The 25,554-nt window shown below is 54.5% G+C and overlaps 9 protein-coding genes across 9 annotated transcripts; 5 read left to right on the top strand and 4 right to left on the bottom strand.

Annotated features, from left to right (window-relative positions):
- The first annotated feature begins 438 nt into the window (after positions 1-438).
- IWZ02DRAFT_142888 (uncharacterized protein) lies at positions 439-2,397 on the top strand. The gene is made up of 2 exons (XM_066761786.1): positions 439-1,792; positions 1,931-2,397. The coding sequence occupies exons 1-2, from the start codon at positions 537-539 to the stop codon at positions 2,019-2,021; spliced, it is 1,347 nt and encodes a 448-aa protein (XP_066626535.1). The 5' UTR covers positions 439-536; the 3' UTR covers positions 2,022-2,397.
- A 1-nt stretch (position 2,398) lies between these two features.
- IWZ02DRAFT_142905 (uncharacterized protein) lies at positions 2,399-4,443 on the bottom strand. Its single transcript, XM_066761787.1, has 3 exons — positions 3,758-4,443; positions 2,953-3,706; positions 2,399-2,872 (listed from the first exon to the last, which is right to left on the bottom strand). The coding sequence occupies exons 1-3, from the start codon at positions 4,268-4,270 to the stop codon at positions 2,619-2,621; spliced, it is 1,521 nt and encodes a 506-aa protein (XP_066626534.1). The 5' UTR covers positions 4,271-4,443; the 3' UTR covers positions 2,399-2,618.
- A 494-nt stretch (positions 4,444-4,937) lies between these two features.
- On the top strand, positions 4,938-6,136 carry IWZ02DRAFT_142813 (nuclear pore complex assembly-domain-containing protein). Its single transcript, XM_066761783.1, has 3 exons — positions 4,938-5,112; positions 5,165-5,400; positions 5,456-6,136. The coding sequence occupies exons 1-3, from the start codon at positions 4,965-4,967 to the stop codon at positions 6,038-6,040; spliced, it is 969 nt and encodes a 322-aa protein (XP_066626533.1). The 5' UTR covers positions 4,938-4,964; the 3' UTR covers positions 6,041-6,136.
- A 414-nt stretch (positions 6,137-6,550) lies between these two features.
- Positions 6,551-8,297, top strand: IWZ02DRAFT_142882 (uncharacterized protein). The gene is made up of 2 exons (XM_066761785.1): positions 6,551-7,848; positions 7,895-8,297. The coding sequence occupies exons 1-2, from the start codon at positions 6,785-6,787 to the stop codon at positions 8,211-8,213; spliced, it is 1,383 nt and encodes a 460-aa protein (XP_066626532.1). The 5' UTR covers positions 6,551-6,784; the 3' UTR covers positions 8,214-8,297.
- Positions 8,298-10,443: 2,146 nt separating this feature from the next.
- IWZ02DRAFT_479444 (uncharacterized protein) lies at positions 10,444-14,699 on the bottom strand. Its single transcript, XM_066769089.1, has 3 exons — positions 14,117-14,699; positions 13,920-14,068; positions 10,444-13,874 (listed from the first exon to the last, which is right to left on the bottom strand). The coding sequence occupies exons 1-3, from the start codon at positions 14,573-14,575 to the stop codon at positions 10,655-10,657; spliced, it is 3,828 nt and encodes a 1,275-aa protein (XP_066626531.1). The 5' UTR covers positions 14,576-14,699; the 3' UTR covers positions 10,444-10,654.
- A 457-nt stretch (positions 14,700-15,156) lies between these two features.
- On the top strand, positions 15,157-16,479 carry IWZ02DRAFT_370687 (ubiquitin carboxyl-terminal hydrolase; the record flags this gene model as incomplete). Its single annotated transcript, XM_066764519.1, has 2 exons — positions 15,157-15,318; positions 15,364-16,479. 2 exons carry the CDS (start codon positions 15,157-15,159, stop codon positions 16,477-16,479), a joined length of 1,278 nt encoding a protein of 425 aa, XP_066626530.1.
- A 130-nt stretch (positions 16,480-16,609) lies between these two features.
- On the bottom strand, positions 16,610-17,631 carry IWZ02DRAFT_142781 (uncharacterized protein). Its single transcript, XM_066761782.1, has one exon. The coding sequence runs from the start codon at positions 17,534-17,536 to the stop codon at positions 16,739-16,741; it is 798 nt and encodes a 265-aa protein (XP_066626529.1). The 5' UTR covers positions 17,537-17,631; the 3' UTR covers positions 16,610-16,738.
- A 147-nt stretch (positions 17,632-17,778) lies between these two features.
- Positions 17,779-19,948, top strand: IWZ02DRAFT_142771 (ATP-dependent RNA helicase-like protein dhh1). Its single transcript, XM_066761781.1, has 2 exons — positions 17,779-18,933; positions 18,981-19,948. The coding sequence occupies exons 1-2, from the start codon at positions 18,220-18,222 to the stop codon at positions 19,794-19,796; spliced, it is 1,530 nt and encodes a 509-aa protein (XP_066626528.1). The 5' UTR covers positions 17,779-18,219; the 3' UTR covers positions 19,797-19,948.
- Positions 19,949-21,420: 1,472 nt separating this feature from the next.
- On the bottom strand, positions 21,421-24,866 carry IWZ02DRAFT_430332 (uncharacterized protein; the record flags this gene model as incomplete). The annotated part of the gene is made up of 2 exons (XM_066766055.1): positions 21,421-22,018; positions 22,075-24,866. 2 exons carry the CDS (start codon positions 24,864-24,866, stop codon positions 21,421-21,423), a joined length of 3,390 nt encoding a protein of 1,129 aa, XP_066626527.1.
- Between the last annotated feature and the right edge of the window lie 688 nt (positions 24,867-25,554).

Below are 25,554 nucleotides of genomic sequence, written 5' to 3'. Positions count from 1 at the left end.
GGGCACGTACAGCCGACGTCAACGAGAATTCAGCCACGCTCAAGAGTGAGGCGTATAGGCGCCTTCGGTGACAACGAAAGCAAGGGCGGCGAGGCTGCGTGACCAGAGACAGTGGACTGGCTCTTTTTGATAAGGCGATGAAGCGTTTTTCGCCAGTAAACCGCCGCCGCGTTGTCTTGTTTTGTACAGTGGGCATTCTGGGGCTACCAATGCCCTCACCGGGCGTCTTTCTTTCAGTCACTTCACGCGGGCAGCTCCGCCTACACGGCTGCATTGACGCAGCACTTCCAAATGTCTCATTATCATATCTTTGCCCGAACCTTTTCAAATTCACTTCCATTACCACTCGCGTCTACCGCTGGCGAACACTCACCATGCGGGAGCCCCTGAACACACTAGAAATTGCGGTTTGCCTCGAGCACTGGTGACTCGGCTGGCCGTCTACGACCTCTGCACCTCGACTATGGGTTACTTGAGCCATTGCTGATCATAAACTCTTCGCCTTCTCTTCGAAAACTCCCTGACGACTGGGAAAGATGGATCGCTATCGCTTTGGTCCATGGCCGAATTCCACTGAAGACGAAGATGCGATTGCCATGTCTCTTCATGAGGCCGAACTTCATCGGTTCAGAGCCAGCCTTGCGCTACGCTACATGAACGACAACAACTCGCCCTTACGACGCTGTACGGAAAGAGGAAGACGCATAGGCCAACCATCAGTTTCTGGGGGACAAGTAACACCTTCTGCTCTGATGGCAATGGCTCGTGATATATGCAGCCTGCAAAGGGAGAATAACAGTTTGCTGGCCAGAACCATAGAAGCGGCCCGTGAGGCAAGCAGACGGGAACGTGAAGCTCAAATGGCGCGGGACGCACGAGAAGCAGCGCGCCTCGACGCTCGCGAAAGGGCAAGGGGGCTACAAATAGCACAGGACCGGGAATTTGCGCGACGTCTGCAGCACGACAATTCGTTCGACGAAGCCTTCTACTCCAGCTATCCAGATTGGCTGTTTACCCCTGAACGCGATGGGGCACCCCCTTTCAACAGTACACCCTCCTTCAACGGCACTCCCCCCAGAAAAAACAACGGGATACCTGCGCCCTCCAGCACCCAAAGGCGGCGGGCAGCAACACGAGAACCATTCCCTCCAGCTCCGACATTCGACTGCACCGCCTGCACCACCGCACACCCAGCCAGCGACATGGCACACCTACCCTGCGACCACTACTACTGCTCCGACTGCACTTCGCGAATTTTCGACGGCGCCATCACGGCGAGCATCTCGCGACTCAACCCGCAACCCTTCCTGCCGGAATGCTGTCGAGGCCACCCTATCCCGTACGCCGCCGTCGCCAACCACCTCCACGGTCCAACGAGGCAGAACTTCACGCGGCACGCCACGTTACTCGCGACACCCATCGAAGAGCGGACGTGGTGCGCGGGCGAGAACTGCGGCCGCTTCATTCCGCCCACGGCGACCAGTAGCAGAATGAACGCCAACGCCAACGCAAACGCCAACGTCAACGCCAACCGCCAAAACAACAACAACAACAACAGAAACGGCCGCAACAAGCGGTCCCAAGACACCCTCGTGCGCTGCCCTTCTTGCACGCTGCAGACTTGCACGCAATGCAAGCGGCTATCCACAGACCACATGGGCGGCGTAGGCGGGCTATGCCCCGAAGACGCAGACGTCAAGGCGCTGCTGTTGACGGCGCAGCAGCGCGGATGGCAGCGGTGCTATCGCTGCGAGAACATGGTCGAGAAGAGGAGTGGGTGTAATCATATGACGTGCGTACTGTCCTCCTTGCTATCTCCTCCAACACATCTGCCCCCTCCCTTTTGTTTTTTGTTGGTTCACAGTGTTTTGTGGGGCTTGGAGGGGTAGCGGTGCTTTGAGTACGTGATGAGCTGACCGTGAGCTTTTAGATGCACTTGCGGCGCTCAATTTTGCTATGTCTGCGGCGCGCGCTGGCAGGGAAGGCATTGTGATCATGGTTTTTTTGCAGGTGATGACTGATGACTGACGCTTGCAACGAACGACGGAGAGCGCGCCCCATGCTCGCTCGATGGCAGGAAGCAAGCCAGCAAGGCCGCGACAAAGCAGCGAGTCCTGCATGAAGACCAAGCGGAGAGGAAAAGAGGAGGGGCTAGATCACGTTGAGTTTGCGCTGCTTTCGGTTGTGTTCCCCTGTTTCCTCTTCTTGTTTTTCGAGCTGTCGCGTTTTTGCGTGTACTCTGGCCCCGGTCTAGGGTCAATATCGTTGTATAAGGGGACGGAAGGGAAGGGTCTGCCATGGACATGCTGTGATGAAGTGGGTGGAGAAGAACAACAGTAGTCTTTACCTGCCTAGGCAAAACTCAAGTCTCTTCGTGTTTCGAAATTTTACAATTTTCATGCGAGCAAGGAAGCCGGTCGATTCGTCCATTGTTCTGTGACAGGAAAAATTCTATGTATGCATAGCATGCAGTACAAGAACAGCAGTAAAGGACAACAACACGGCATAACATACCAGAGCCCAAGCAACAAAAGAAAAAACCGCATGAACACAACTTTTTCCTTCTTTCTTTCACTCAACGCCCTCAACACCACACCAATCCACACAACGATGACAACCTAAAACCCATCGCCCTCTACCCACTCCCTGCCGACCTCCAACGCCCTGAAATACGGCGACATGCCGCGCAAGAACGCCATGTCCAGCTCGTCCTTGACCTCCTGCGTCGCCGTCCGCAAATGCGCCTCATAGTCAATCGGATACGTCGCGTTTCCGCCCTCCTCCAGCATTTGCTGGCGTACGAGGTCCGCCAAACTGGCCACGACGGCCTTCTTTTGGTAGAAGTAGTTGTATTCTTTTTCGCCCCCGAAGCCTGCATTTTCGAGTATGATTAGCCTCGTTGGCCCAACTGGATATTTGCGGTAGTGTAGATTGGACTTGGATTGGACTTACATAGACCGTAGTTCTCGCAGTAGCAAGCGTGTTCCTCGGGGCAAAACTGCGGCACGCCCGCCCAAATGTACTGGTAAATGTACTCCCAAACGCGGCCCGACACGCGATTCTCGAGCGTCGTGTACATGAGCCACTTGCGGAAATGCTTATACTGCGCGCGAGGCAGCGCGCGGATGCGTTCGCGCGACACGGCGAACTGCGCGCAGCAAGGCTGAGACAGGACCTCGGGGACGGGTTCGTGGGGCAGGATCTCGGTCCAGGCATCGGCGAAGATGGATTCTTCGGGGACGTCCCAGACGCTGTGGTTTTTGGCAAAGGGGAAGAGGTGGTCTGGGCACGAGGGGTAACGGTGGCAGCGCAGGTTGACGTAGCCGTCGCGCACGACTTTGCGCAGGTTCAAGTGGGTTAGCATTTGAGAGCTGCTCATTTCGAGTAGCTCGTTGTTGTGCCAGGCGAATTCGTGGGCGTGCATGAAGATGGAAACGTCGGGGAGGTGGTCGTAGAAGTCGATGATGTAGGTCAAGTAGGCCATGACTTCGTTGCCCTTGTTGGAGGGGAGGATGTAGGGCTTCACGGGTCTGTCGACGGTGTAGACGGCTTTTTGGAGTAGGTGATCATCGCCAAAGGTTTGGTCGAGCCAGCTTATGTCTTCTTTGGTCGTGCGCGGCATGACAACGGATTTTGTGTAGTTGTAACCCGGGGGCTTGACCGGGCCGGGGCCAAAGGTCAGCTTGGAAATGAGGGCAAATTGAGACTATATTGCTTGTCAGTCTACTGTTCGAACTTTGAGAGATGATGTTCTGACTGATTTCGGAGTTGAGGCCTCGGAAGTAGAGCTTGTGACTTCACTGGAGCTACTTGTCGGCTCTTCAAGGCTTGAGGTGATGGTCTCTTCAGCGTCAAAGGCGGTACTGCTGGCTTCGTATGATGATGCCTCCATCATTTCCAAAAGCATGCCGGTTGACATATCCATAGCACTGATCTCCATGTCGCTAGCAGCCTCTATTTCCATGGAAGCTGCCATATCATCTGCAACAGTGCTGTGCGCAGTGACCTTCGTTGTGCTGGTTGCTTCGATGGCTACAATGTCTTCCAGAGCAGTGGCTGATGTGGAAAGCATTGAGGATTGTTCTGCTTCCGTTGCAGACTTCTCTTCCTGGCCAGACTCCAATTGCTGGTACAGAGTATCTGAGACGCCATATTCATCGACTCTTCTGCCGTGAACATCGCAGAGAATCCGATACCAGAGAAGACCGAGGACGAGAATCAGCGCAATGAGCGCGACGATTTCTTTGGTGTGAGTTCTTGATCGAAGCATGATGAGATGGACCCCGGCATCAAACACTGAGGTCTGGTTTCTACGCGCGGGGCAGCACAGAGAAATGGTGAAGTGGTGAAATTCTCAACGCGTTCAAGTGATTGTCAAAATGACCGGAATGCACGGAATTTCGCATTGCCACATGGTCGTAGGCAAGGGTCGATAAAGTACGCAGGTGAAATCACGGTATTCTAAGCCTACCTGCATCCCTATGGAGAAGGCCGAGTGTTTTTGAACTGCTTCATCCTTTCTGAAGAAGTCGCTGAAGAAACCTATCGCGTCGTGAGCATCTTGGCCGGGTCAAAAAGACGCGAGGGAAATGAAAGTCACCATTGGCAGTCAGGGGCGCAGCATTCCTAGTCCTCGGCAACCCTGGAGACGAATCCAGGGACATCGTCTTCTGTTCAAATCCATGGGCAAGGCAAAGTCAGCAGCTCCATTGCAGAGGCGCGCATTTTTTGTGAGAGGTCAGAGTCTGGGTACAGTGAAGAGAAGATCGCTGCAGTTTCTGGCAAGTTGACAGCGCAATGGAATTCTGATGACGATGGACGGCAAAGTGTCATGGGAAAGGAAGCATCGGAAATATGGGTGGTGTCGCTTGTGTCGTGAGAAAGCCATGACATAAGCCGACTTGACTCGCGCGCCAAACACCACACTGCGCGCGCACCTTCAAGGTTTACAACGCGCGCCCACCATGCTCGACATTTACGAATTCTCTGCTGTCTTCCCCAGCGGCACGGAGATATACAGCCAGAATGTCCAAAACACCATCCGCGCGAACCGCCGCACACTAGGCGGCTCCCTGTTCTTCGACAAGCTTCTCGGACAACTCCACGTCAAGAGTACGTACGAGAGCAGACTTCCAAGCTCACCTTGTGACTGACGGCTTCATAGGTGGCTACCTGTATCCTCCTGCCAAAGATGGAAACCTGGAAGAACTCCACGACAAGATTGTCAGCGCCGAAATCGCGGACCACTACAAGCAGTCGTTGCTGTACTACCTCTTGAAAGACTGCACCGCTTTGGACGACGAAGAAGCTGCAGAGACGTTTGCAAAGAAGAGCCACCTGCCGCATAAATACTGGATCGTCATTCAAGGGCTCTGGAATCTGGATCACTTGCAATTCGAGGTATGGAACTTTGGACATTCACAAGCAGAAGCAGGGCACTGAACATTCGGAACAGGCGGCGCTGGGATACCTGACACACCCCTCTCTTCTCCCTGCTTTCCCAGAAGATATCCTTCGCGTCCTCATCGACCATGGCAAGCTCGCAAACAAGCATCTTCCTCTCGCTTACTACAACGCCGTCCGCCCGCCGCTCACGAATCCCGAACTCCAAAAGTCCTACATAACGTACCTCGCGCATCTCTCGCTCATCCAAGCCTACTTCTTCATTGAGACCCAGCCAGTCCAAGACCACAAGCCGCTGTTCGAGCTCCTCATCGACAATGCTCTGCAGCACTCGCGCAGCGATGGCTCCTCCGACGTGGTGGATGAGCTCATCAACCTGCCGCTCACGGCTGAGCAAGAGGCATGGTTTGAGGAGTATCTCCTCAAGGGCAAGGGCAAGACGTACCACGCTGCCCGTGACACCGTGGTGGCGCGGAGGCTGGCATTGGGCAGATATGCCGAGGCTATCGAGGCTGGCCAGCAATTGAGCGGCAGGCGCTTCAACGACATCAATTGGGACGGGATTAAGGATATGGTGGCAACGAGCTTGGGCTCAAGGGTCGAGATGAGCTCGGTTTTCAACGTCGCCGAAATATGATGGCAGGGATAATGATACCAATGGGAAAATGGCATTGCGAATGGCGTTTAGGTGGGTAGCTAAGAAGTAAGAATCCTTCGCGATTTAACTTAAGTATCATACTGATTCTTCGCGAATGCACGTCGGGAACTTCATCATATACAGCTGATCATGTCATAGCACCTCCCCAGTCGCTAACTCTCCGGTTTCTGAATGATCATGCATCTACCTCGGCAACTTCAAATACCGACAAGCTGCAGAGGCATGCCAATTGGAGTTCTATCGCAAGGTTCGAGGATTGAAGTAACTTGGATACTTAATCTGCTTGTTCCACGTAGCGGCTCAAGCTACATGGAGGTCTTGTTGGCTGCCAAAAGCAAATACTGCCCACAGATAGCTGACTATGTCGGGTCTAGCTAGGATTGTTCGGAGCCCAATTGATTCCGATATCTAGGCTTCACCGGTGAGTCTGTAGCGGAAAGTATGTATGGCTGTTACTAATGATTCGATTGAATTTAGCCTCGGTGTTGAACCACACATGCTCTGGCCTCCCGTGCCATGAGGGTCTAAGTACAAGTAGGGTCTAAGTACAAGTAGGGTCTAAGTACAAGTAGGAACCAAGTACAAGTAGGGACAAAAACCATCGGGTTCGAAGAGTGTGCCAAAGCCGCACCCTCTTTCTTTTTCTCTCTTTTTTTTTTTTTTTTTTTTTTTTTTTTTGTCCATGCCTCACTGCCATCCAAAGCCTGAAACGAAATCGACGCCATGGCTTCGGCAACATTCGCTTCCTATCTTCACACCGTCGACGTGGACTCCGCAGCTTTGATACTGCAGCTGCAACTAGACGACATCGACTCTCTCGTCAGTGCCTCCAAGCGTAAAGGCCGCATGGGGGAAATTAACGACCAAGAAATTGCTCTTCGATTATGCCACGAGGACTTGGAAGCCAGCATGGGAATTCTACAAGACAGAAAGATGTTGAAGAGCATTGTTCACGCTCAGCAGACTGATCATCACGTCCTCTCGGAGCTTGCTGGCCAGGAAGAACTTGCAGCAAATGATCGCGATCTAGCATGTCGACTGGACGGTCGTCCGACGGCGCCAAAGCCCTTTGACTTCCGCTCCACTGAAAAAGGATCGTTGGATACAGAGCTACTGGCGAAGTTGGCGGCGCTGTACGTCTCCAAGGATTACGCTGTGAAGGTTATGACAGAAGATCGAGACTCCGCGATTTCTGTCAACCTGACGCCTGACGACGATGACGACGAGACCCAGGTTGGAGAGTCTTCCACTCAAGGTGCAAGAAGCCTAGTTTCCAAATCCAGTCGTTCATTCAGTCGAGAGTGTGTGGCCTGCGCGACCAAAAAAGAGTTTTTCGACATCGCACGAGCTCCGTGTGGCGATGAATATTGTGGCGACTGTCTCGATCACCTCTTCTTGGATTCCACAAAGGATGAGTCGCTATATCCACCGCGCTGTTGCAGGACCCCAATTCCATTTGCATTAGTACGCTTCGTGCTTGACAAAGAGATTGCTGAAGAGTTCATGAGGAAAGTCCCGGAACTGGAGACCAAAGATCGGACCTACTGCTTTGTGCCAACTTGCTCGGCCTGGATTCATCCAGATTTGATCAAACACGACGTGGGTCGTTGTCCGAAGTGCTCATTGGAGACATGTTCGCTGTGCAAGGGAAAAGCACACGGGCTCGGAGAGTGCCCCAAAGATGAGCAGACTCTACAGTTGCTTCAATTAGCTGAAGAAAACCACTGGCAACGCTGCTATCAATGCCGCGCGATGATCGAAATCGACACTGGGTGTTATCACATGACGTAGGTGCCGTCATCCCAGGGTTTGCTGTCTCGCTGACTCTTCTAGGTGCAAGTGCGGCGCCGAGTGGTGCTATCTATGTGGGATGAGATGGAAAGACTGCACATGTCAGTTGTTCGAAGAGCATCATCTCCTGCAAAGGGCCGAGAATCTCGTTGCTCGAGGACAGCGGGCTCAGCCTGGCGCAGGTGCCGCAGACATCTACCAGCGTCTTATGCAGCATCACGAGTGTACAGACCACCGTTGGACGTATGTTCCTGGGTCGCATCGATGCGAGGCTTGCAACTTTCGGCTCCCACAGTACATCTTCGAATGTCGCCATTGCATGATGCGCGCATGCAACAGGTGTCGCAGGAATAGACTGTAAACAATGTCTTGGAGCATTGAACAGCACTTTTTTTCTTTTTTTTTTTTTTTTTTTTAAATTGGTAGGCGTGCAAATTGTCCGCTGCCCGGTGCCAACCATGGGCGACAACACATCGAGGAACCAACGCAACAATCTTCTCACATTGGTTGCCCAATGGTTGCGAGTGTATGGTGTCTCTGCCCTATTTGCCCGACAATCTTCCCATCACAGCTTCTGTCACACAAAGTGAGGACTATCATGAAACAGAAGCCGAAACGTCTGACCAAAATGGACTTTGCAACACAGTGGATCAATCGTTGAGAAACGTGATAGCCGGCCCACCTTTAGTTTGGAGACCTTCCATAGCTTTAGTTGGAATACATCGCCTTACCTCGTACTCGGTAGCCATTTTACTCGATTGTTCGTCGAGGCCTATTCAAACCGACCCGCGGCCCTTTGGAGGTCGACAATCATAAGCGTCAACACCCACCTTTGACTGCTGGCTTACAAATGCGCAGCTTTCTAGTGAAGTCGAAATCGCTACACAGCGTCGCAACCTTGGTCAAGCTGCGGAGCTGCAAGAGTCGGGTCGGTCTCTCGAGCAACAACAGACCTCCTCCAACAACAGATTTTCAGATGTCTCTCCAACCGCACAGTGGTCCGATTCGGACCTCGAACTTGAAAATCTCCACTCAAACGGCACATCTTTGCAATCCAAGGCCGGCGGGTCGTCCAGGCACGGTGCACCAACTGCTATCACTCGCGAATCCAAGGAACCATCGCCCTACCGGCAATGCGCAGCCTGCTTCGAAGAAAAGAGGTATTACGACTGCGCGCGCGCTCCTTGTGACCACAACTACTGTGCAGACTGCATCGACCACCTGTTTCTGGATGCCGTCAAGGATGAAAGCCTGTACCCGCCGCGCTGCTGCCGCACTGAGATACCTCTGTCTTCGGTGCGCAACTTTCTGAGTCTGCGGACAGAGAGGGATTTCGTGAAGAAGGCCCCAGAATGGGAGGCGAAGGATCGAACGTACTGTGCAAGGCCGGTCTGGTCAGCTTGGATTCCACGACATCGGATCCAGAGCGACATTGGGGACTGTCCGTCTTGTCGCGCGAAAACTTGCACGATTTGTAAAGCTGGAGCGCATGACGATGGGGACTGTCTTGAGGACGAGGCGACACAACAGTTGTTGGAACTGGCTCAGGAGAACAAGTGGCAGCGTTGCTATCAGTGCCGGCGTCTAGTGAGCCTTTCAGCAGGATGCTACCACATGACGTAAGTCTACAGCCCTTTTCCTCGATCTTGATGGACACTGAGATGATACAGCTGCCTTTGCCGCGCCCAATGGTGTTATTTGTGCAGGGCTGCTTGGAAGACATGCAGTTGTCGAGAAGCAGATGAGGAAAATATTTGGCAAAGGGCAGAGAATGGCATGCATCGCGAGCGATGGGAAGAATTCGCCAATGCCGCCAATGCCTTCTTTCAAACTTTAAATGATCGTCTGCGCCAAAATCAAGATTGCCTACACGATCAATGGTCGTACATTCGTGGCGCCCATCGCTGCGAGACGTGCAACTATCAGATGCCAAACTACATTTTCGAGTGTCAGCAGTGCCTGTTGAGGAGCTGCAGTCGATGCCGGAGGAATAGGTTGTGAACCAAGTCCCTCATGTATTGGGAAAAGAGTTCTAAGTACAAATCCATTGCTTCAATTCTACTCGTTGTTGATGTGCTGACTGAACACTCTAATGATCAACCTTCATGGTTCTGTCCATTGCTTGATAGGAGAGTGGACTCTTGAAACTATTCGCAACCACACGTCCTCCAACGACAACCGCAATGATAGCAAGACTCGGCTCCGCAAAGACAACTGCAAGCAATCAGCGTTTGCGTAAAAGGGCAACTCGTCTCGTGGATCGCGTATGAACCTCACATGATTACATCCCAGAACAAGCTGCACCATCCGCCGACAGTGATAGCAGCGCTTCCAGCCATTAATGGCAGCAATGTAAAACAGCTGATTAGTCTCGGAGCTACGATCAGGATATCGAGCTCAAATGTCAGTGCTTCTGGACGACTTACTTTCTTTTTTCATTCTTTTTGTTTCCTTCTCTCCAACCGGGTCACTGCTTCCAACCTAGTTACATGGTCTGAAGTACCCTCGCGTTGGGATTACGTACCTTGCCTGTCGTCTAAAGCGTACAGTAGTGCTCACGAGCACGAGGCAGAAACCCGCAGAAGGTACACCACAGCAATGATGACGAATCAATCAATTCAACTAGAGACGCACGCTTTTGGCAAAACGGACACAGGGTGGGGGAAAATAAGAAAGTCATAACGCCGCATAAATGCCATCCATCCCGCCATCTATCCACCATCACCTTCTGCAAGTTCCCACACACACACCACAATCTCACCTCTCGCTTCACCTGCTACTCCTATGTGCCTCAACCACCACCTAGTATGTCAACATCTTTTGCGCCTCGGAGCCAACAACGCCCGCCTTGCCGCCCTTGCTATACGCACACCACGCATCCCTAATGGCAACGACCTCGTACGTTCCCTCCTCGCTGGCCTTGATGCGCAGCGAGTAGTCGATGCTGGTGAGGGTGCGCGTCTCGAGGACGACGCTCTTGCGGCCTGGGCGCGCGTTTGTGCTGCGCGTGTAGGTAAACTCGAAAGGAGGGGTGCCGCCAAACTCGAATAGGATCTCGGCCTCGCCGCCCTCGTGGATGTCGACGCGCGTCTCGCGTCCCTTGCTGACGCGCACCGAAGGCATCTCGTGGATCGTCGCCGCATGAAGCACGTTGTTGTGGCACTGAGACGCTGCGTCGGCGATGCCCGTGATGGCGAAGGCGCCGGGCCGCTCTGCCAGACGCCGGAACGTGGTGCCTTCGGCAATGGCCTTGCGCGGCTGATCGTTGAAGGTGTAGAAGACGGAGAAGGGAGCGACGCCCGAGAGAGTGTACGACAGACGGTCGCCGACGCAGTATTCGCTGCGCGTGTCAAGCGGGTTGATGGTTGGGGCGTTGTGGACGGCGATTTGGACGCGTTGAACGGCGCTGTCTTTGCTCGCGGCGGAGAGCCTTGGCTTGTCACGACAGCCACGGGCGTCGCGTACCTTGCGGATCATGAGGCTCGAGGCACCGAGGTGAAGGTGACGGTGAGGAATCTTGATCGTATGCGAAGTAGAAGGGATGTTGGGGAATGACAGCGTCTCAGGTTTGCTGGCGCCAGCGTGCTTGAGGTCGACTTCCAAGAAGAAGGGTGGCAAGCCTGTGAGTTCGATGGGAATGTCTTCCGCACTGACGTCCTCGGTAGTGCAGTAGCTGTAAGTCTTGCCAGGGGCCTTGAAGCGGGCAGACGGACGAGGGTTGACAAGCTGCTCGACAACCAGCGGCTGGAAAGTCCTCGCATCATGGTCGTAGTTGTTGTCGCCCAACTCGGTAAACTTGTATTCATGTGTACCAGCCTTGGACGTGTCCATGGCGATTGAAGCGACGTTGACAGCGGCATTGATGTTCTTGACTTGGTAGCCAGAGCCGGGAGCATGATGCTCGTATTTGATGCTGTATGGCGGTGTGCCTGTGAGACTGACATCAAGATTGTCCTGGTCGCCTTCGCAGATCTCTTGCCGAATGTATTTGTTGTTGCCAGCATGCGAGATGGTTGTCGATTCGTGGACTCTGATGGTCGGTCTAGGAATCAAGCCCACTTCGAAAACCTTGGCGGCAGGATCAACTGAACCCGGACAAATGGCATCTTGTACATCCAAGAGCTCGTATAAGCCCTTGCCCTTGACATCGAGGAAGTCGTTGGCGTGGTCGAGTCTCTTGGCGTGGACTTGGTCGTCGGCGTCGGCGGCGTTCTTGTACTTGAGGTTCCACGGCCCTTTACCAGTAAGACGCAGAGGAAGATCGACCTTTTTGCCTTCGAGGGTCCGCACAGTACGCCTGCCCTCGATCTGGCCAAAGTAGGCCTTGGGACGCTCATGACGCACGCTAATTTTTGCCTCTTCTTTGAGGTACTCCTTGCAACCAAGTCGGTCCGTCACACTTGCAAGAGCCATGGTATATTCACCACCATGGTCAAGAGCGTCAGTGGTAATTGTAAAGGTCTCCGTTTCGATACCCTTGATTTCCCTCTTGATCCTCTTCTTGGTGTGGACAAGTTCATACTCCAAAGTCCACGGCCCTTCACCGCCGAATTTGATGCCGAACGTCACAGGCTCGTCGATACAAGCCTCCGTCTTGGCCGCAGCATACATGAAATGGGCAGAAGCGGATGGCTTGACGTCTTGCTCCAGGACCAAATTCTTGTGTCGGATGGAATGGCCCTTGTACACTTGATCGTTGACTGTGGCAAAGGTGTAGGTGTAGTGACCAGCGTCAGGAGGCATGATGTCGATTTGGCCCCTGAGCCCTGGAACATCGACGTGGGCAATCTGTTCGCTCTTCTCACCTCTCTTTCTGATCGAGTAGCTGACCTTGAAGGGAGGAGTGCCAATGAGATCGAGACTGACACGAAGACCCAGAGGCCTGTTGGCACACTTGTCGAAAATTGGATCGCTGGAAATGTCCAAATCAGGCTCAGGGGGATTGAGAAGAAGACACGAAGCAGGCTCCTGCACTTCGCCCTCGCAAATATCTGTCGAGATGGAACGAAGACTGTACAAACCAGGCTTCTGGATGATGACTCTTTGGCCTGTGTTCTTCAGAACTTCCCTCTTGGTCCTGTTGCTAGCTGTGTGCTCGCCGCTTGCTGTGAGCGAATCTTCAGGAGTAAACATGTACTCAATGTTATGCTCCGAATCTGTAAGCGGGTTGCGGCTGGTCGAAGAGAAGCGGATTGGAAGAGCGGCCTTTTCGCCCCGAGCGACGCGGAGCGGATGCTGAGAATCGCAGCCATGCAGCATGACTGAAGGCCTCTCGTAGACGAAGAACGCGCGCTGAAGCTTGTCATCAAGAGTTGGTTCTTCATCTTCATCCTGCTCCTTGGCGTATGCCACCAAATTGCCGAAAGCGTCTGTTACTTCTTCAACCGAGTATTGCCACAGCCCCGACTGCGCAAGGACGTCTGTGAGAGGGACCTCGACAGATTGGGGGCGAGCCCAAGTGACGTCCAAATTTCCTGACCGAACGAGAGCGCCAGACACGTGCCTTGAGAGTGGAGTGACAAAGTCATCTGGCTGCAAGAATTCGCTCTTGGACTCGCGCTCCTGCCCCTCGACCATTCTCCGGTATCTGAGCTGCAGAGGAGGTGTACCTGTGACCACAATGCCAAGATCCGCGGCCTCACCCCTGCAGCGTTGCTTGCTGCTGGGCTTGATTCGAGCCTCCGGACATGCTACCACCATCATGTCAGGGTCGCGAGTCTGGACCTCGAGCTTAGACTCGTCGATGACTCTGTTCAGCCAATAGAAGCCCGTCTTTTTGGTCTTGTATTCCAGGAGAAGGGGCTCGTCTGGAGCAATGCGTTGGATTTTCTTTGCGTTCTTGATCATGTTTTTCAATTCCCTTCCAGAAATGACAAGCGTGTCGTTCGTACCGGTGTTGAGGTCGTAGCGGAGGAGCTCGATAAGCATGGGTGTGGTTTGGTTAATCAAGATCGGAATTTGCACGTCCTTAATGGGCCCTCCCAGACAAAAAGACTCGCGATCTGGGTTGATAGTGGCAGACCTAGAATAATCAGCTTCTGCCTCGCTTGACCAAGGACCGACTTACCCTTCGGGAAGGATGTTTACGATTTGTCTTCCCAGAATAAGAGACTCGTTGTGGCGGACTGCCCAAGGGTCCACATTGTGTTCTTCGATAGCCATTTCGCGGTCATAGACCATTTTGAACATTCCGCCAATCCAGGTCATAATCGGTATCTTGACAAATGTCAGCAACTACCCCCAAACTAAAAGAAGCCAACTCACTCCGATGCGAAACATGAGCATCCCATCCAACAAGACGTGTGCCATGTACAAAAACACCATGACCGTTGTCGACCACTCCAACCATGGTATCCTCAAAGCTGGTAGACCAAACAGGAAAACGGCGTCGATGAGCATCCATTTCATAAACAGCCATAACGAGTCTGTTTCTTCGTTGTGTAGGTTGACAAAGTCGTAGAATCGCCATGCGAGCAGGGCGCCGTAGAAGAAGACGGCGTAGAGCCGCTGTGTCGGTGCGGGTATTACATCGGTCGAGATCAACGGCTGCGAGCCGGAAGAGGGTGTTGGCTTATTCAGGATATTGTCGTCGCTGACCGGTGCTCGTACACTGGATATGCCACCACCAGGAGTCGTATTTCGGGCAGCTCGCCTCGCGCGCTGCTGGATGGTGTCTGGGGTTTGGGGGAATGCGCCAGAGCGCATGCGAGGAGTGCCGTTCATCTCATGCCGATTTCGGGGGGCTAAGCGGGGTGACCAGGAGCATCCAAAGGAGTGGGAAGCTTCCCAAGGCGAGTAGAGGTGGTGGAGGGTGGTGGGTGGGGTGTGGTTGTAGCTTTGTTGTTGGTGGAGAGGTGTAGCTCCGAAAAGTTCGCGTCCGGGTGTTTGTCCAAGCTCGCGACGCGCGGGACCCTTCCGGCTGCCGCTTTCAAGCTCACCAAGTCGACAACATCCAGGAACCGACCAGAACTCTTCAGAACACAGGAAGCAGTCGCTTAAGAAAGAACTACCACCTGCATACAGCTCACGAGTTTGTGTAGTCGGGCCACGAAAACGCCGTTGTCCAGGTCACCACTGCTCCGGACCTCTTATTGCGTCACCACCATGTCTGACCAAAAACACTCAATTTCCTGCCAAAACTCATGATGATAACGCCTGCTGTCCTCCTCCAAGCCCCAATTCCAGTTTCGCCGAAGTTCGGCCGCTACTGGTACCTGCAGTCCTGTATAAATCGATTCTCTCACCCGGTGTACGTCCAACGTTACTCTTACTCACCGACACAAACCCCCGAGCATCTCTTCACCATGGCTACCCGTGCCTCAAAGAGGAGAAAGTTCAAATCAGATGCTACATCCAATGGTTTGCCTCCTCCAGAAGAGAGGGTATTTCCAACCGACGCTTCCGTGCCTACAACTCGCGAAGAACGTCTCAAGTGGCAGGGTTTCTGCGAGATTGAGAATGATCCGGTTCGTCACGTTCACTTCCGCTCAGTCACTGAGCTAACCTTGCAGGCCTTCTTCAATACCATGCTCCAGGACTTTGGCGTAAAAGGCGTCAAAGTCCAAGAGGTCTTTGGCCTAGATGAGGCGCTGCTGTGCATGCTTCCGAAACCCGTCTACGGCTTGATATTCCTCTTCCGCTACAAGGAGGACGACTTTCTCGAAACCGACGCCATCTGCCCCGATCATGTGTGGTTCGCCAACCAAACGACGGGCAACGCCTGCGCCACCGTGGCTCTCCTCAACATCGTCATGAACATCCCCGACGTTGACCTAGGCCCTAACCTTAGCAGCTTCAAGTCCTTCACCCGAGACTTCACGCCCGCCCTGAGGGGCGATCAGATCCAAAACTACGACTTTGTCAAGAACGTGCACAACTCGTTCGCGCGCAAGATTGACATGATGAACATCGACCTCAAGATGCAAGACGACGTCAAAGCCAGCAAAGCCAAATCCAAGGCTGCCAAGAACGCGAGCAGCGGTGACGACGCCGCCTTCCACTTCATCGCGTTCCTGCCCATTGCCGGCTCCGTCTGGAAGCTTGACGGCTTGGACCGCCAGCCGCAAAAGGTGCAAGAACTTGGCGCCGACGATGACTGGCTCCAGTCCATTGCGCCCAACCTCATGGCGCGCATGGCGCAGTACGAGGAGGGCCAGATCGAATTCGGCCTGCTGAGCCTGGTCAAGGACCCGCGCATCGAACTGAAGCAGCAGCTAGCGCAGAACATCAGGAGCATCCAGATGTGCGAGGAGAGGTTGGACCAGGTGCAGCCAGCGTGGAGGGAATTTGCCACGGCAGGCGAAAGTTCCGAGGAGAATCTGATTGCAGGCCCATCATCCGACTGTTCGATTGGCGCCCAAGACATTCGCTGTGCTGCGGTTCCACCATCGCTCGAGAAGAGGATAAGGGAGGACGATGATCCGACTACGCTGATTGAGGCGAGACAGAAGTTTGTGACGGAGCAAGCGGGGATGAGGGCTGCGCTGCGCGACGAGGAGCAGACTGCTGCGGCTGACAGGGAGAAGGCAGAGAGCAGGCGCTACGACTATGGCCCTTTTGTGCAGACCTGGCTGAGGATGCTGGCCGAGTCGGGCACGTTGCGGACTTTGATTGAAGAGGTAGGCTAGAGCACGGAAAGCTGCTTGGATTCAGGACGACAACAAGTGGGGAGCTTGATGGATTCATGAAACGGACGAGGTTCTTAAAAGTTGCGGGTGCAATGACTTTACGGAATTACTTTAGGCGTAGTGGGCGAAACTCAGAGAGTGTTCGGAATCAGACTTAACTTTTATTCTGGGTATCTATCCTGCGCCTTGCAAAACCTGGCCCGCTGGATACTTCATGACGAATATTGTGCTGGTATAACTCGACCCCATCAATGCGTGTTCACTTCCATCTCATTGGAATGCGTCCGCGCCTCAGGGCGAAGATGTAGTACAAGGCGCCAAAAACGGCGCCTCCCAGATGGCCTGCGTGGTCCAGCATGGGCGGATTACGAGGGTCGTAGGTCGCGATGGCGTACGCAGAGTAGCCAAAGAATGAAGAGATCAAGAACCAAGCAGGGAAGGAAATTGGGATGAGTATAAAGCCCATTTTGGCAAAGGGCTCTCTCAGAGCGACGGCGGCAGCGATACCCGAAACCAGGCCACTTGCGCCCACACTGCCATTGGGGATGCTGCGACTCTTCTTGTGTGTGTATGTCGAAATGGCGCTGCCCATAGCGCTGCCCATGCACAAGATGAGGAACCTGGCGCCCGTCATTTGGGGCAGCGACGATATGATGCCGTTGCCCAGAGACCACATCGCCATCATGTTGAATCCAAAGTGCATAATGCTCATGTGCGAGAAGGTGTGGAGTATCGCGCTGTAGTATCTTCCTTGGGTAATGTCATCGGCGCGGAATACAAACTTGTCGTTCAATTCTCTCGCCATCTTTTCTTTGGTTTTGACCATGTCTGCCGAGTCTGCGTTTGAACGTGTGGTTGCAACTTGCCACGCAAGAAATACGACGGCATTGGCACCAATGAAGCCTTTCAGTATGTTCTGGGCAGATTTCTGGCCTGGGAGGAGGAAGTCTTCTGGATCGGGACTGTGGTGCTGGAAACGACGCGTTGGACGGAGCGATGATTTGAGAGGTATTTTGGGTCGCATGAACAGGCGGCCGAGGCCGAAGCGAGGAAGCATGGTGAAAATGGTGATTGAATTGAGAGTCGCGGATAGCTTTGTAGTTGATGATGTCGATGTCTTGGTGTCCTTCGTCGGGTGCTGTCAGAGGTTCAGGTTAAGTGGGACGGGAGCTGCTCCCGTCCAAGTCCGGAGCTTTCTCGGCACGGCGCCTGGCATCGGACGGCACTGGCAGCCACGGTCCCGTCACGCTCGAAGTCAGCTACAACCTTCGTCCCTCTTCTCTCCGCAACCCCCCCTCCCCCCCACCGCACATCATCAACTTCTTCACGCCCTCACCACTGACTCTTACTTTCTCTACTCTCTGACATCGCCACTTACTGGCTCAATCTGCTCTGCTAGCGCGCAGTCATCTCCACTACCTCCATTTGCCAGCCGTCACCGACCTGACCTCCACCTGCAAGCCTTCCACGCCTCAGTTGCCAGGCATCTCAAACTACTGCACCACAAGAGTCCGTGGTCCTCTACTCGACATCGCCACATCCTCGATCAACTACTCTTACTCTGCCGCACGTCGGACTTGCCTCAGCTCCTAATCGCGACCAACCCCACACTACTCCCGAGGCGACCTCACCCGACCATCTCAAAATCAACCACCCTCCCCCATACGAATCTCAACCGTGCCGGCGCTAAATTTGTGGCGCCTTTCTTTGCCACTTCACATCTGAACAAAGAGAAACCCAATGGCGGCGGACATTACCAACCAGCTCGCGGCAGCGAGCCTGAATGAATCCTCGGCAGGCGCCGACTGGAAGAACAGCGTCAATGCTCCGCCAAAGGACACCAGAGTACAGACGGAGGATGTTACGGCAACAAAGGGATTGGAGTTTGAAGACTTTTACATCAAGCGGGAGCTGATGATGGGTATTTTCGAGGCGGGCTTCGAGAAGCCTTCGCCCATTCAGGAAGAAACCATCCCTGTCGCTTTGACTGGTCGTGATATCCTCGCGCGCGCAAAGAACGGCACCGGCAAGACTGCAGCTTTTGTGATTCCCACCCTAGAGCGCATCAACCCCAAGAGCAACAAGACGCAAGCTCTAATTCTGGTCCCCACGAGAGAACTTGCTCTCCAGACGTCGCAGGTGTGCAAAACCCTTGGCAAGCACCTTGGCATCAATGTCATGGTCACCACTGGTGGCACTGGGTTGAAGGACGACATCATTCGCTTGAGCGAGACTGTCCACATCATTGTTGGTACCCCTGGCAGGATATTGGATTTGGCCAGCAAGGGCGTCGCCGACCTCTCAGCTTGTCCCATCTTTGTCATGGACGAGGCTGACAAGCTTCTCTCTCCGGAATTTACCCCCGTTATCGAACAGCTTCTCGCATTCCACCCCAAGGACCGCCAGGTTATGCTCTTCAGTGCGACCTTCCCCATTGTCGTCAAGAGCTTCAAGGTACGCTTCGTACACGCTCCGACACATCACGAGACTAACTTGTCCAGGAAAAACACATGAACTCTCCCTACGAAATCAACTTGATGGACGAACTCACTCTTCGTGGAATAACGCAGTACTATGCTTTTGTCGAAGAGAAGCAAAAGGTTCACTGCCTCAACACTCTTTTCAACAAGCTCCAGATTAACCAGTCCATCATATTCTGCAACTCCACAAACCGCGTGGAGCTCCTCGCCAAGAAGATTACCGAGCTCGGCTACTCTTGCTTCTACTCTCACGCCAAAATGCTTCAGCACGCTCGCAACCGCGTTTTCCACGACTTCAGGAACGGTGTTTGCCGCAACCTGGTTTGCTCTGACCTTCTCACCCGTGGTATCGACATTCAGGCCGTCAACGTTGTCATCAACTTTGACTTCCCCAAGAACGCCGAGACTTACCTTCACCGTATTGGCCGTTCTGGTCGTTTTGGCCACTTGGGTTTGGCCATCAACCTTATTAACTGGGACGACCGTTTCAATCTGTACAAGATTGAGCAGGAGCTCGGCACCGAGATCCAGCCTATTCCTCAAACAATTGAGAAGAAGTTGTATGTCTACGAAACCCCTGACACGATCCCCCGTCCGATTTCCAATGCGCCGGCGGCAAGGCCGGCTCCTCTTCAGGCCCAGCAAGGTCAAAACCAAGAGCAGGATCCAAATGCCCCTGTCCACCGCAACGGGCCGCAGAATTCTCGTGGGGGCTTCCGGGGCGGTCCTCGTGGAGGTGGTTTCCAGGGGCAGCGCCGAGGTCCTCCAGTCCATCAGAACCGCCAACAGAATGGCTTCGCTGGTCAGCCGCGGGCACCCAGGCCGGCCCAGGCATGAGCAACTCCCTGATGCAACGCACATGGACACAATGATGGTTTAGGCTCGCAAGAGCAAGTTTTCGACGGCACTTCTCACTGGTTTTTTCTCATCCGGCGGTCTTGGCTTTTGAAGCGAAGACCTTTTTGCACATAGCTCATGCTACGCGATGACCACGATTCCGGACGGCTGAACATGGGTCCATGACCTTCTTTTTCTTGTCTGGTGTAACGGGTCCATGCTGGCGCATGAACGAGTTACGACATCGCGGGTTGTCGCATTTGTACACTAGGCGATTGGGGATTTCTTTTCCGGGATTACTTTCTCACTCTCGACCTTTGCGCCGGCTTGCGGGCGCTCCGTCGCGGTTTTGAGTCGACCTTCTCTTCGCTCGATATCCACGTGGCTTTTCCTCTTTTCGTCCCTCGACTCTTTCAGGATCGGTAGCGCTCATTCCAAAAAGTTCCCTTTCCTTGATTAGACGATCATGGGTTCGGTACATCGACGACGGCGGCGGTGTACTCCTGGCGCGGTACCATCATCGGTCGTCTCACCCCCTCAACGAACTTGGACGTGTCCTATGTCTGCCTCGGCACAGCGACACTTCCTCTGCACAACCCACACAAACAACTCCTAAGAGGCATAAATTTACAACTCGCGCTCGGCACACAAATCTCGAACGACAAATCCTTGATTGGGATCAAAAAAAAAAATTTACCTCCCTTGACATCACCATTTCGAGCGCTACTCGATAGGCTCGCATCTCAACTGTTGATCGCCATCAAGCAATTGTTGGACTTGATCAGTCTGAGCGCTATCGACGACTCTCCATCCGCTGCTGTCCCGGACGCCATCTCCCACGAGAGTCTCCATTTTCGGCGGCAGGTGACTGGGGTTGACGACTTCCGCCCAGTAGAAAGAAGAAAGCAAAGATTAAAAAATCATCACTACAAAAACACACAAAAAGAACAAAAAAAAATTAGAGGCACATTTGGGATGTGCTAGGCAAGGCTGCTGCTCTCGAAAACGCTCATCGCGCTGCATCTGGCTGCTTCGTTGTTCCAGATGACAAACAAAAAAACGAACAAAATCTGTAGCCAACGCCCTTCTCAATAACAAGTTTTCTCCCCTCTACTTAACCCATTAATCTTCCGGTTGGATGTGCATTCTGTCGGCGTGTGTGTCTCGTGCGTGACGTGACTACCATGGGCGTATCTGTGGTTGACTCGTTAGCGGTGGAGAGAGACTTTGGATCAGACATTTTGCTGACACGCACCTGCAGACGACCCTTTGCGAATGTACAATGAACATCGTTCAACCCACTTCGCCTTGGGCATGGTCATACCTCTCCTCTTTTCCCGCTGTCCCCCGCGCCGCACCGCTCCGTTTTGACATCGACTACTGTCTCGGACTTCTTCTCCTCGCCTCTTCGTTCAGCAGCGCCGCTTGCATTGCGGACACCGGACCACTACCACCCACCGTCGCAGGAAGGTGTCTTCAGAGGTTCCTCTCCTCAGCTGTTCAGGACATGCAAGGCCTGCTGACTTCAGCCACCACCACCACCACCACCACCACCACAAAAAAGCTCCTCCGGAGAGAAGCGGCTCCTCCCCTCGACGTCCCCAATCTTCCACGACCAACCAACTTACTTGGCCCTCGTTTTCGCGAGCCTCGACTGGAAGCCTTGCCTTCGCAGACAAACATGAACACGGTACCTCTTCTTCGAGTGCGATTTCCTTAACGCCTCGTGTTGCCTGCCAAGCGATTGCTCCTCCCCGCATTTCTGCGAGTCTTCCGCAGAGCTACGCCGTTCACGTTGCATCCAGTCTGGTAGCCAGTCGCGGCCCAGAACCTGCACGTCAGGAGAGTTGGACCGGCACAGGTCTTCCATGGTGCGCATGCCCCGCGGCTCGAAAGGAGGCTTCGGCTCATTCGCCGACTTGCTCAGGGCGTCGAAAATGGAGCGCGGTAAGCCCGTCGCCTTCGCTTCTGCTATGAGCTCCAAGTCAAGCCGGTTCAGACACTGCTTGCCGGCCTCCTGGATCTCGCGCTCGCCTTCGATTTCCCACGTACCGAGGTGCGCTTCGACGTGGAGGCGCTCAGGCACCGAAGCAATGCGGCGCAGCGGCGGCGGCGGCGGCGGCTGCTGATGATGTCTGCGGCTCATCGTCCAGCAGCGTTTGCGCGAAGGAGTTTCTACCTCGTCTGCGCATTCGTCGGCCTGTGGTACGGCTCCCGAGTATCTGATGTCCGTGTTACCATAGGCGGTTTCTCCTTTTTTGACTTGATGAATCCATACCGACGAGGCCGTTCGGGCCGTGTTTTGCTATGCTCTCGGGTTTCCGTGCTGCCGCTGCCGTCGCCGCGTAGATGCTGCGCTAGCTGCGACGTCCGCCGGCTGAAAAACGACTTGATGTCGCCGCTCACTTGCGACATGTGTCGAGAGATGGCGGGCTGTTGCCCGTAGTCGCGATCTTGCCCTTGGCCCTCCCACGCCGTGCTCTCGCAAGCTTCAGCTGGATGGCTTACCTCAATTTCCGCTTTCGGGAACTGCTGTCTCGCCGCCTCCTCTAACCGCAGAGCCAGGGCCTGCGGATCGCTGGCATCGCGGTCCGTCCCCTCTTGCTCTTGCGGAGTTTCTGGTCTTGCAGGAACAGTCTCCCGTGATTCGTTCCACGACTCCCGGAGACATTGGCTTACCTCTCTATCCTCTGCCACCGTAGCTTGGTCTCTCGCGTCGTCCACCTCTTCTCGCACCCACTGAGCGCCGCGGCGACGACGGCGGCAGTCCTCGACTTCTTGCTCGCGCTCCCGCCAGTCGTCGTTGCCCAGGATCCGATCCGCCGTGACCCACTCCTCGCGCGGCGGCAGACGCTCCCGGCGATCGGCCTCGGTGGGGTCCAATTGGACCAGGCGGCGGCCAACCGACGCCATGAACTTTTTGGCAATGCCGGGTTTCTTGGCGTCTTTCTTCTTCCGCCCCCTCCCCTTCCTCCTTCCCCTTCTCCCCCTGCGGTCATCTCCGGAATCAGATTCCGACGAGTACGCAGTTGAGAGTTCGGAGGAGTCGCACGAGGGGCTCCGCCTCGTCCTCCTCTTCTTTTTCTTGTCTCTTCTTCGACGCCGTCGTCGGTCGTCTCCTGAAGATGACGAGTAAGAGTAAGATGAGAGAGAGCATGACGAGGTGGAGTAGTATCTTGCAGGAACAGAGTGCGATCGCCTTCGCTGGCGACCGCGATGGTGATGATGGTGAGACCTACAGCCTGGTTCAGGGGACGGCGACCGCTCGCGGTATGAGCGGTGCGCTCCCCGCCGCTCGGGAGAGGGAGAGCGGGAGTGCGACCTCCCACGATCCTGCGTGTCGGTGTCTGGCGGTGGCTTGGGAGAAGAGGGACGTGGCTCCGACTGCATCGGCTGAGGCGGTCGCCACGACGGAATGGCCATCGGCTGTGGCAACTGGAGCTCCTCAACGGGATATGCGACGTCCGGGGACGGCGCGCGGTGCTGAGGGGGCGGCGGGAGAGATGTGGCGCGACCATCACAGCCCTTGGGCTGCTCCTCGCAAGGGTGAAGCCGCCGGCTGCTACCCATGGCGGAAATCGCACGTACCACCAAACTTCTCGAGCGAACGAGCAGAGCACGCGCGGAGGCGTTGGGGGGCTCGGGATGGGCGGCTTCGTTGGGAGTATTACTGCCAGAGGATGATCCGGAGGGAGCGGGGGATGGTGACCTGTGGGGTTCCGGCTCAGGCTCTGCCTCTGGTGTAGGCTCTGGCTTATGTCCGGGCTCTGGCTCTGGCTCTGACCTATGCTCTGGTTGTGGTTCAGGATCTGGGTCTGACTCTATGACTGGCTGCAGACCACCTCCTTGAAACCTGTGCTCTGGCTCTGGCTGTGGCTCTGGCTCTGAACATTGCTGCGGAACACCTCCTCGAGACCCATTGAATGGTGCCTCATGTGATGGTTCTGGCGGACCACGTGGCCGAGGATAGCGGGGCTCTGGTTCTACAAACTCGGGTCGCCAACACGCAGGACCTGGCGGTGATGGTCCATATACAGGAACTGGAGGCGGACCTGGAGGCGGTCCTGAATGCTGAGGCCGCCTAGTTGGAGGCCCTTGCGATGGAAATCGTGGTCCTGGATGCGCAGGCCAAGCGCGTGGTGGTCTCGAAGACGATCTAGGGCGGTCTCCATGCCCTGGATGTGGTTGTTGCTGTGGTCCCCATCCATGCTGCTGCGGATGAGCGCATAAAATTGGCTCAGAGCTGGACCGCTCATGTTGCGGCGGCGGTTGTCCAGCACGAGAGGGAGGACGCGTCCCTGGATGTGGAGGACGGTGTGCTAGAGGGAGAGGGGGCCCTTGTGGCCCCGGTCCTGTCCTGTGCACAGGATGGACATGATGTTCAGGTCTTGGTTGCGCGGCAGCCATGGTCTCCTCGAATGCGCCGTAGACTGGCTCAAGCGAAGGAGGAATGCTCCTCATAGCAGGATGAATGTGGCTCTCGGAGGACTGCCGCAACCCGTACCTGGGAACAAGGTGTTGTACAGGAACAGGTGTCGATCTGCCGGGCTGAGGAGCATGGTGGTGTTTGCTGCCCCCGGCATGTTGGGGGTGATGGGGATGACCATTCCGGCCCTCGAACTCAGCGACTCCGTTGGTGTTCGCAGACGTGACACGGTTGTCCCGTCTTTCAGGACTGCTGAGACCTGGTGCTGCGTTGGGAATCATGCCAGCGTGAGGTTGACCGTTGTTCCTGCTCCATTGTCGGAGCTCCTGCCTGCTTCGTTGAAGCAATTCGGCAGGCGTTATCCTGGCAGGCTCACCATGTCCTGCTGCTGCAGAAGAGGTGCCCAGTTGGAGATGGGGGGTAGAGCTCGAATGGTGATGTTCCCAGTGGCCATTCTCTCTGCAGCCATTATGCTGTTGCACACGATCAGAGTACCCACGATCGGGCTGGCGACTGCCAGTGGGGATTGACCTGGGGGCCGGAGGTCTGCCGTTCTGTTCCACTGGTGGATGTGGATGGTGGGCGGGGGATGAACAACTCGCGCTTCTTTCTCTTCTGGGTTGGCCATCTGGTCGTGACGACATCTTGTCTGGCCTTTTCAGAAAACACGGCTGGAAAATCGCGGCCTTCTGCGACTCGAAGTCGCGAGTTGAGAAGAGAAAAACGAGTGGAAGCTGGCAAAAAGCAGATTCACTGAACGATGGACAGAGCAGGTCGCGGATGCTGCGAAGAAGGGGACATTCTTTCACTTTAAGAACACGTTTGGGCTAAAATTTTGCACTGTGTGTGGCCTCAAAACGAGTTCCATGGTTGAGAAAGCGCTTCCCCGGACGTCTACCACATGAACTCCACACTACAACGTAAAACGTCGTTTTGGAAACAGGGTTCGATTTTGCGTTTCAGGCTTCGACCTACCCCTGTGTATGCCCATTGGCATGTGCAAATTCCTATTTCCTCAGATCATTCACGACTCCTGGGTCGACTAAGGAGCGAATGGCAACGAGGTGTCTTTCTTTTTCGTCTCAAGAAAACCGGACTGACGCTTGCTAGAAAATGGCAGTAGCCTGTCGACTTCGTTTTGTCCGCTGCCCACATGGCGATCTTGAATGTTGTGGTCTGGGACCTTGAGACTGTGTACCAGAGAGCAATGGCTGTGGTACACTCAAAAGAAATACACGTGAACTGATGCTCAAAGGTACATAGCTAATGAAGAAGTACAGAATGATGGTTTTCCTAATCAATGAGTCAAAGCCTTAGTGGCAAGCTCTCTTC

Source organism: Phyllosticta citriasiana (genome assembly GCF_038021145.1).
Source record: "Phyllosticta citriasiana strain CBS 120426 chromosome Unknown IWZ02scaffold_2, whole genome shotgun sequence".
NCBI classification, from domain to species: domain Eukaryota; kingdom Fungi; phylum Ascomycota; class Dothideomycetes; order Botryosphaeriales; family Phyllostictaceae; genus Phyllosticta; species Phyllosticta citriasiana.
This window is presented reverse-complemented; position numbering and strand designations above follow the sequence as displayed.

Coding starts and splice junctions, on each gene's coding strand:
- IWZ02DRAFT_142905 (XM_066761787.1), bottom strand. CDS start 4,270: ATGCTTCGATCAAGAACTCACACCAAAGAAATCGTCGCGCTCATTGCG. Junction 3,707..3,757: donor AGGCCTCAACTCCGAAATCA/GTCAGAACATCA, acceptor CAAGCAATATAG/TCTCAATTTGCCCTCATTTC. Junction 2,873..2,952: donor CTGCGAGAACTACGGTCTAT/GTAAGTCCAATC, acceptor TCGAAAATGCAG/GCTTCGGGGGCGAAAAAGAA.
- IWZ02DRAFT_142813 (XM_066761783.1), top strand. CDS start 4,965: ATGCTCGACATTTACGAATTCTCTGCTGTCTTCCCCAGCGGCACGGAG. Junction 5,113..5,164: donor CGGACAACTCCACGTCAAGA/GTACGTACGAGA, acceptor ACGGCTTCATAG/GTGGCTACCTGTATCCTCCT. Junction 5,401..5,455: donor TGGATCACTTGCAATTCGAG/GTATGGAACTTT, acceptor CATTCGGAACAG/GCGGCGCTGGGATACCTGAC.
- IWZ02DRAFT_142781 (XM_066761782.1), bottom strand. CDS start 17,536: ATGCTTCCTCGCTTCGGCCTCGGCCGCCTGTTCATGCGACCCAAAATA.
- IWZ02DRAFT_479444 (XM_066769089.1), bottom strand. CDS start 14,575: ATGAACGGCACTCCTCGCATGCGCTCTGGCGCATTCCCCCAAACCCCA. Junction 14,069..14,116: donor TGCTCATGTTTCGCATCGGA/GTGAGTTGGCTT, acceptor ACATTTGTCAAG/ATACCGATTATGACCTGGAT. Junction 13,875..13,919: donor GTAAACATCCTTCCCGAAGG/GTAAGTCGGTCC, acceptor TGATTATTCTAG/GTCTGCCACTATCAACCCAG.
- IWZ02DRAFT_142882 (XM_066761785.1), top strand. CDS start 6,785: ATGGCTTCGGCAACATTCGCTTCCTATCTTCACACCGTCGACGTGGAC. Junction 7,849..7,894: donor ACTGGGTGTTATCACATGAC/GTAGGTGCCGTC, acceptor TGACTCTTCTAG/GTGCAAGTGCGGCGCCGAGT.
- IWZ02DRAFT_142771 (XM_066761781.1), top strand. CDS start 18,220: ATGGCGGCGGACATTACCAACCAGCTCGCGGCAGCGAGCCTGAATGAA. Junction 18,934..18,980: donor TTGTCGTCAAGAGCTTCAAG/GTACGCTTCGTA, acceptor TAACTTGTCCAG/GAAAAACACATGAACTCTCC.
- IWZ02DRAFT_142888 (XM_066761786.1), top strand. CDS start 537: ATGGATCGCTATCGCTTTGGTCCATGGCCGAATTCCACTGAAGACGAA. Junction 1,793..1,930: donor AGTGGGTGTAATCATATGAC/GTGCGTACTGTC, acceptor GTGAGCTTTTAG/ATGCACTTGCGGCGCTCAAT.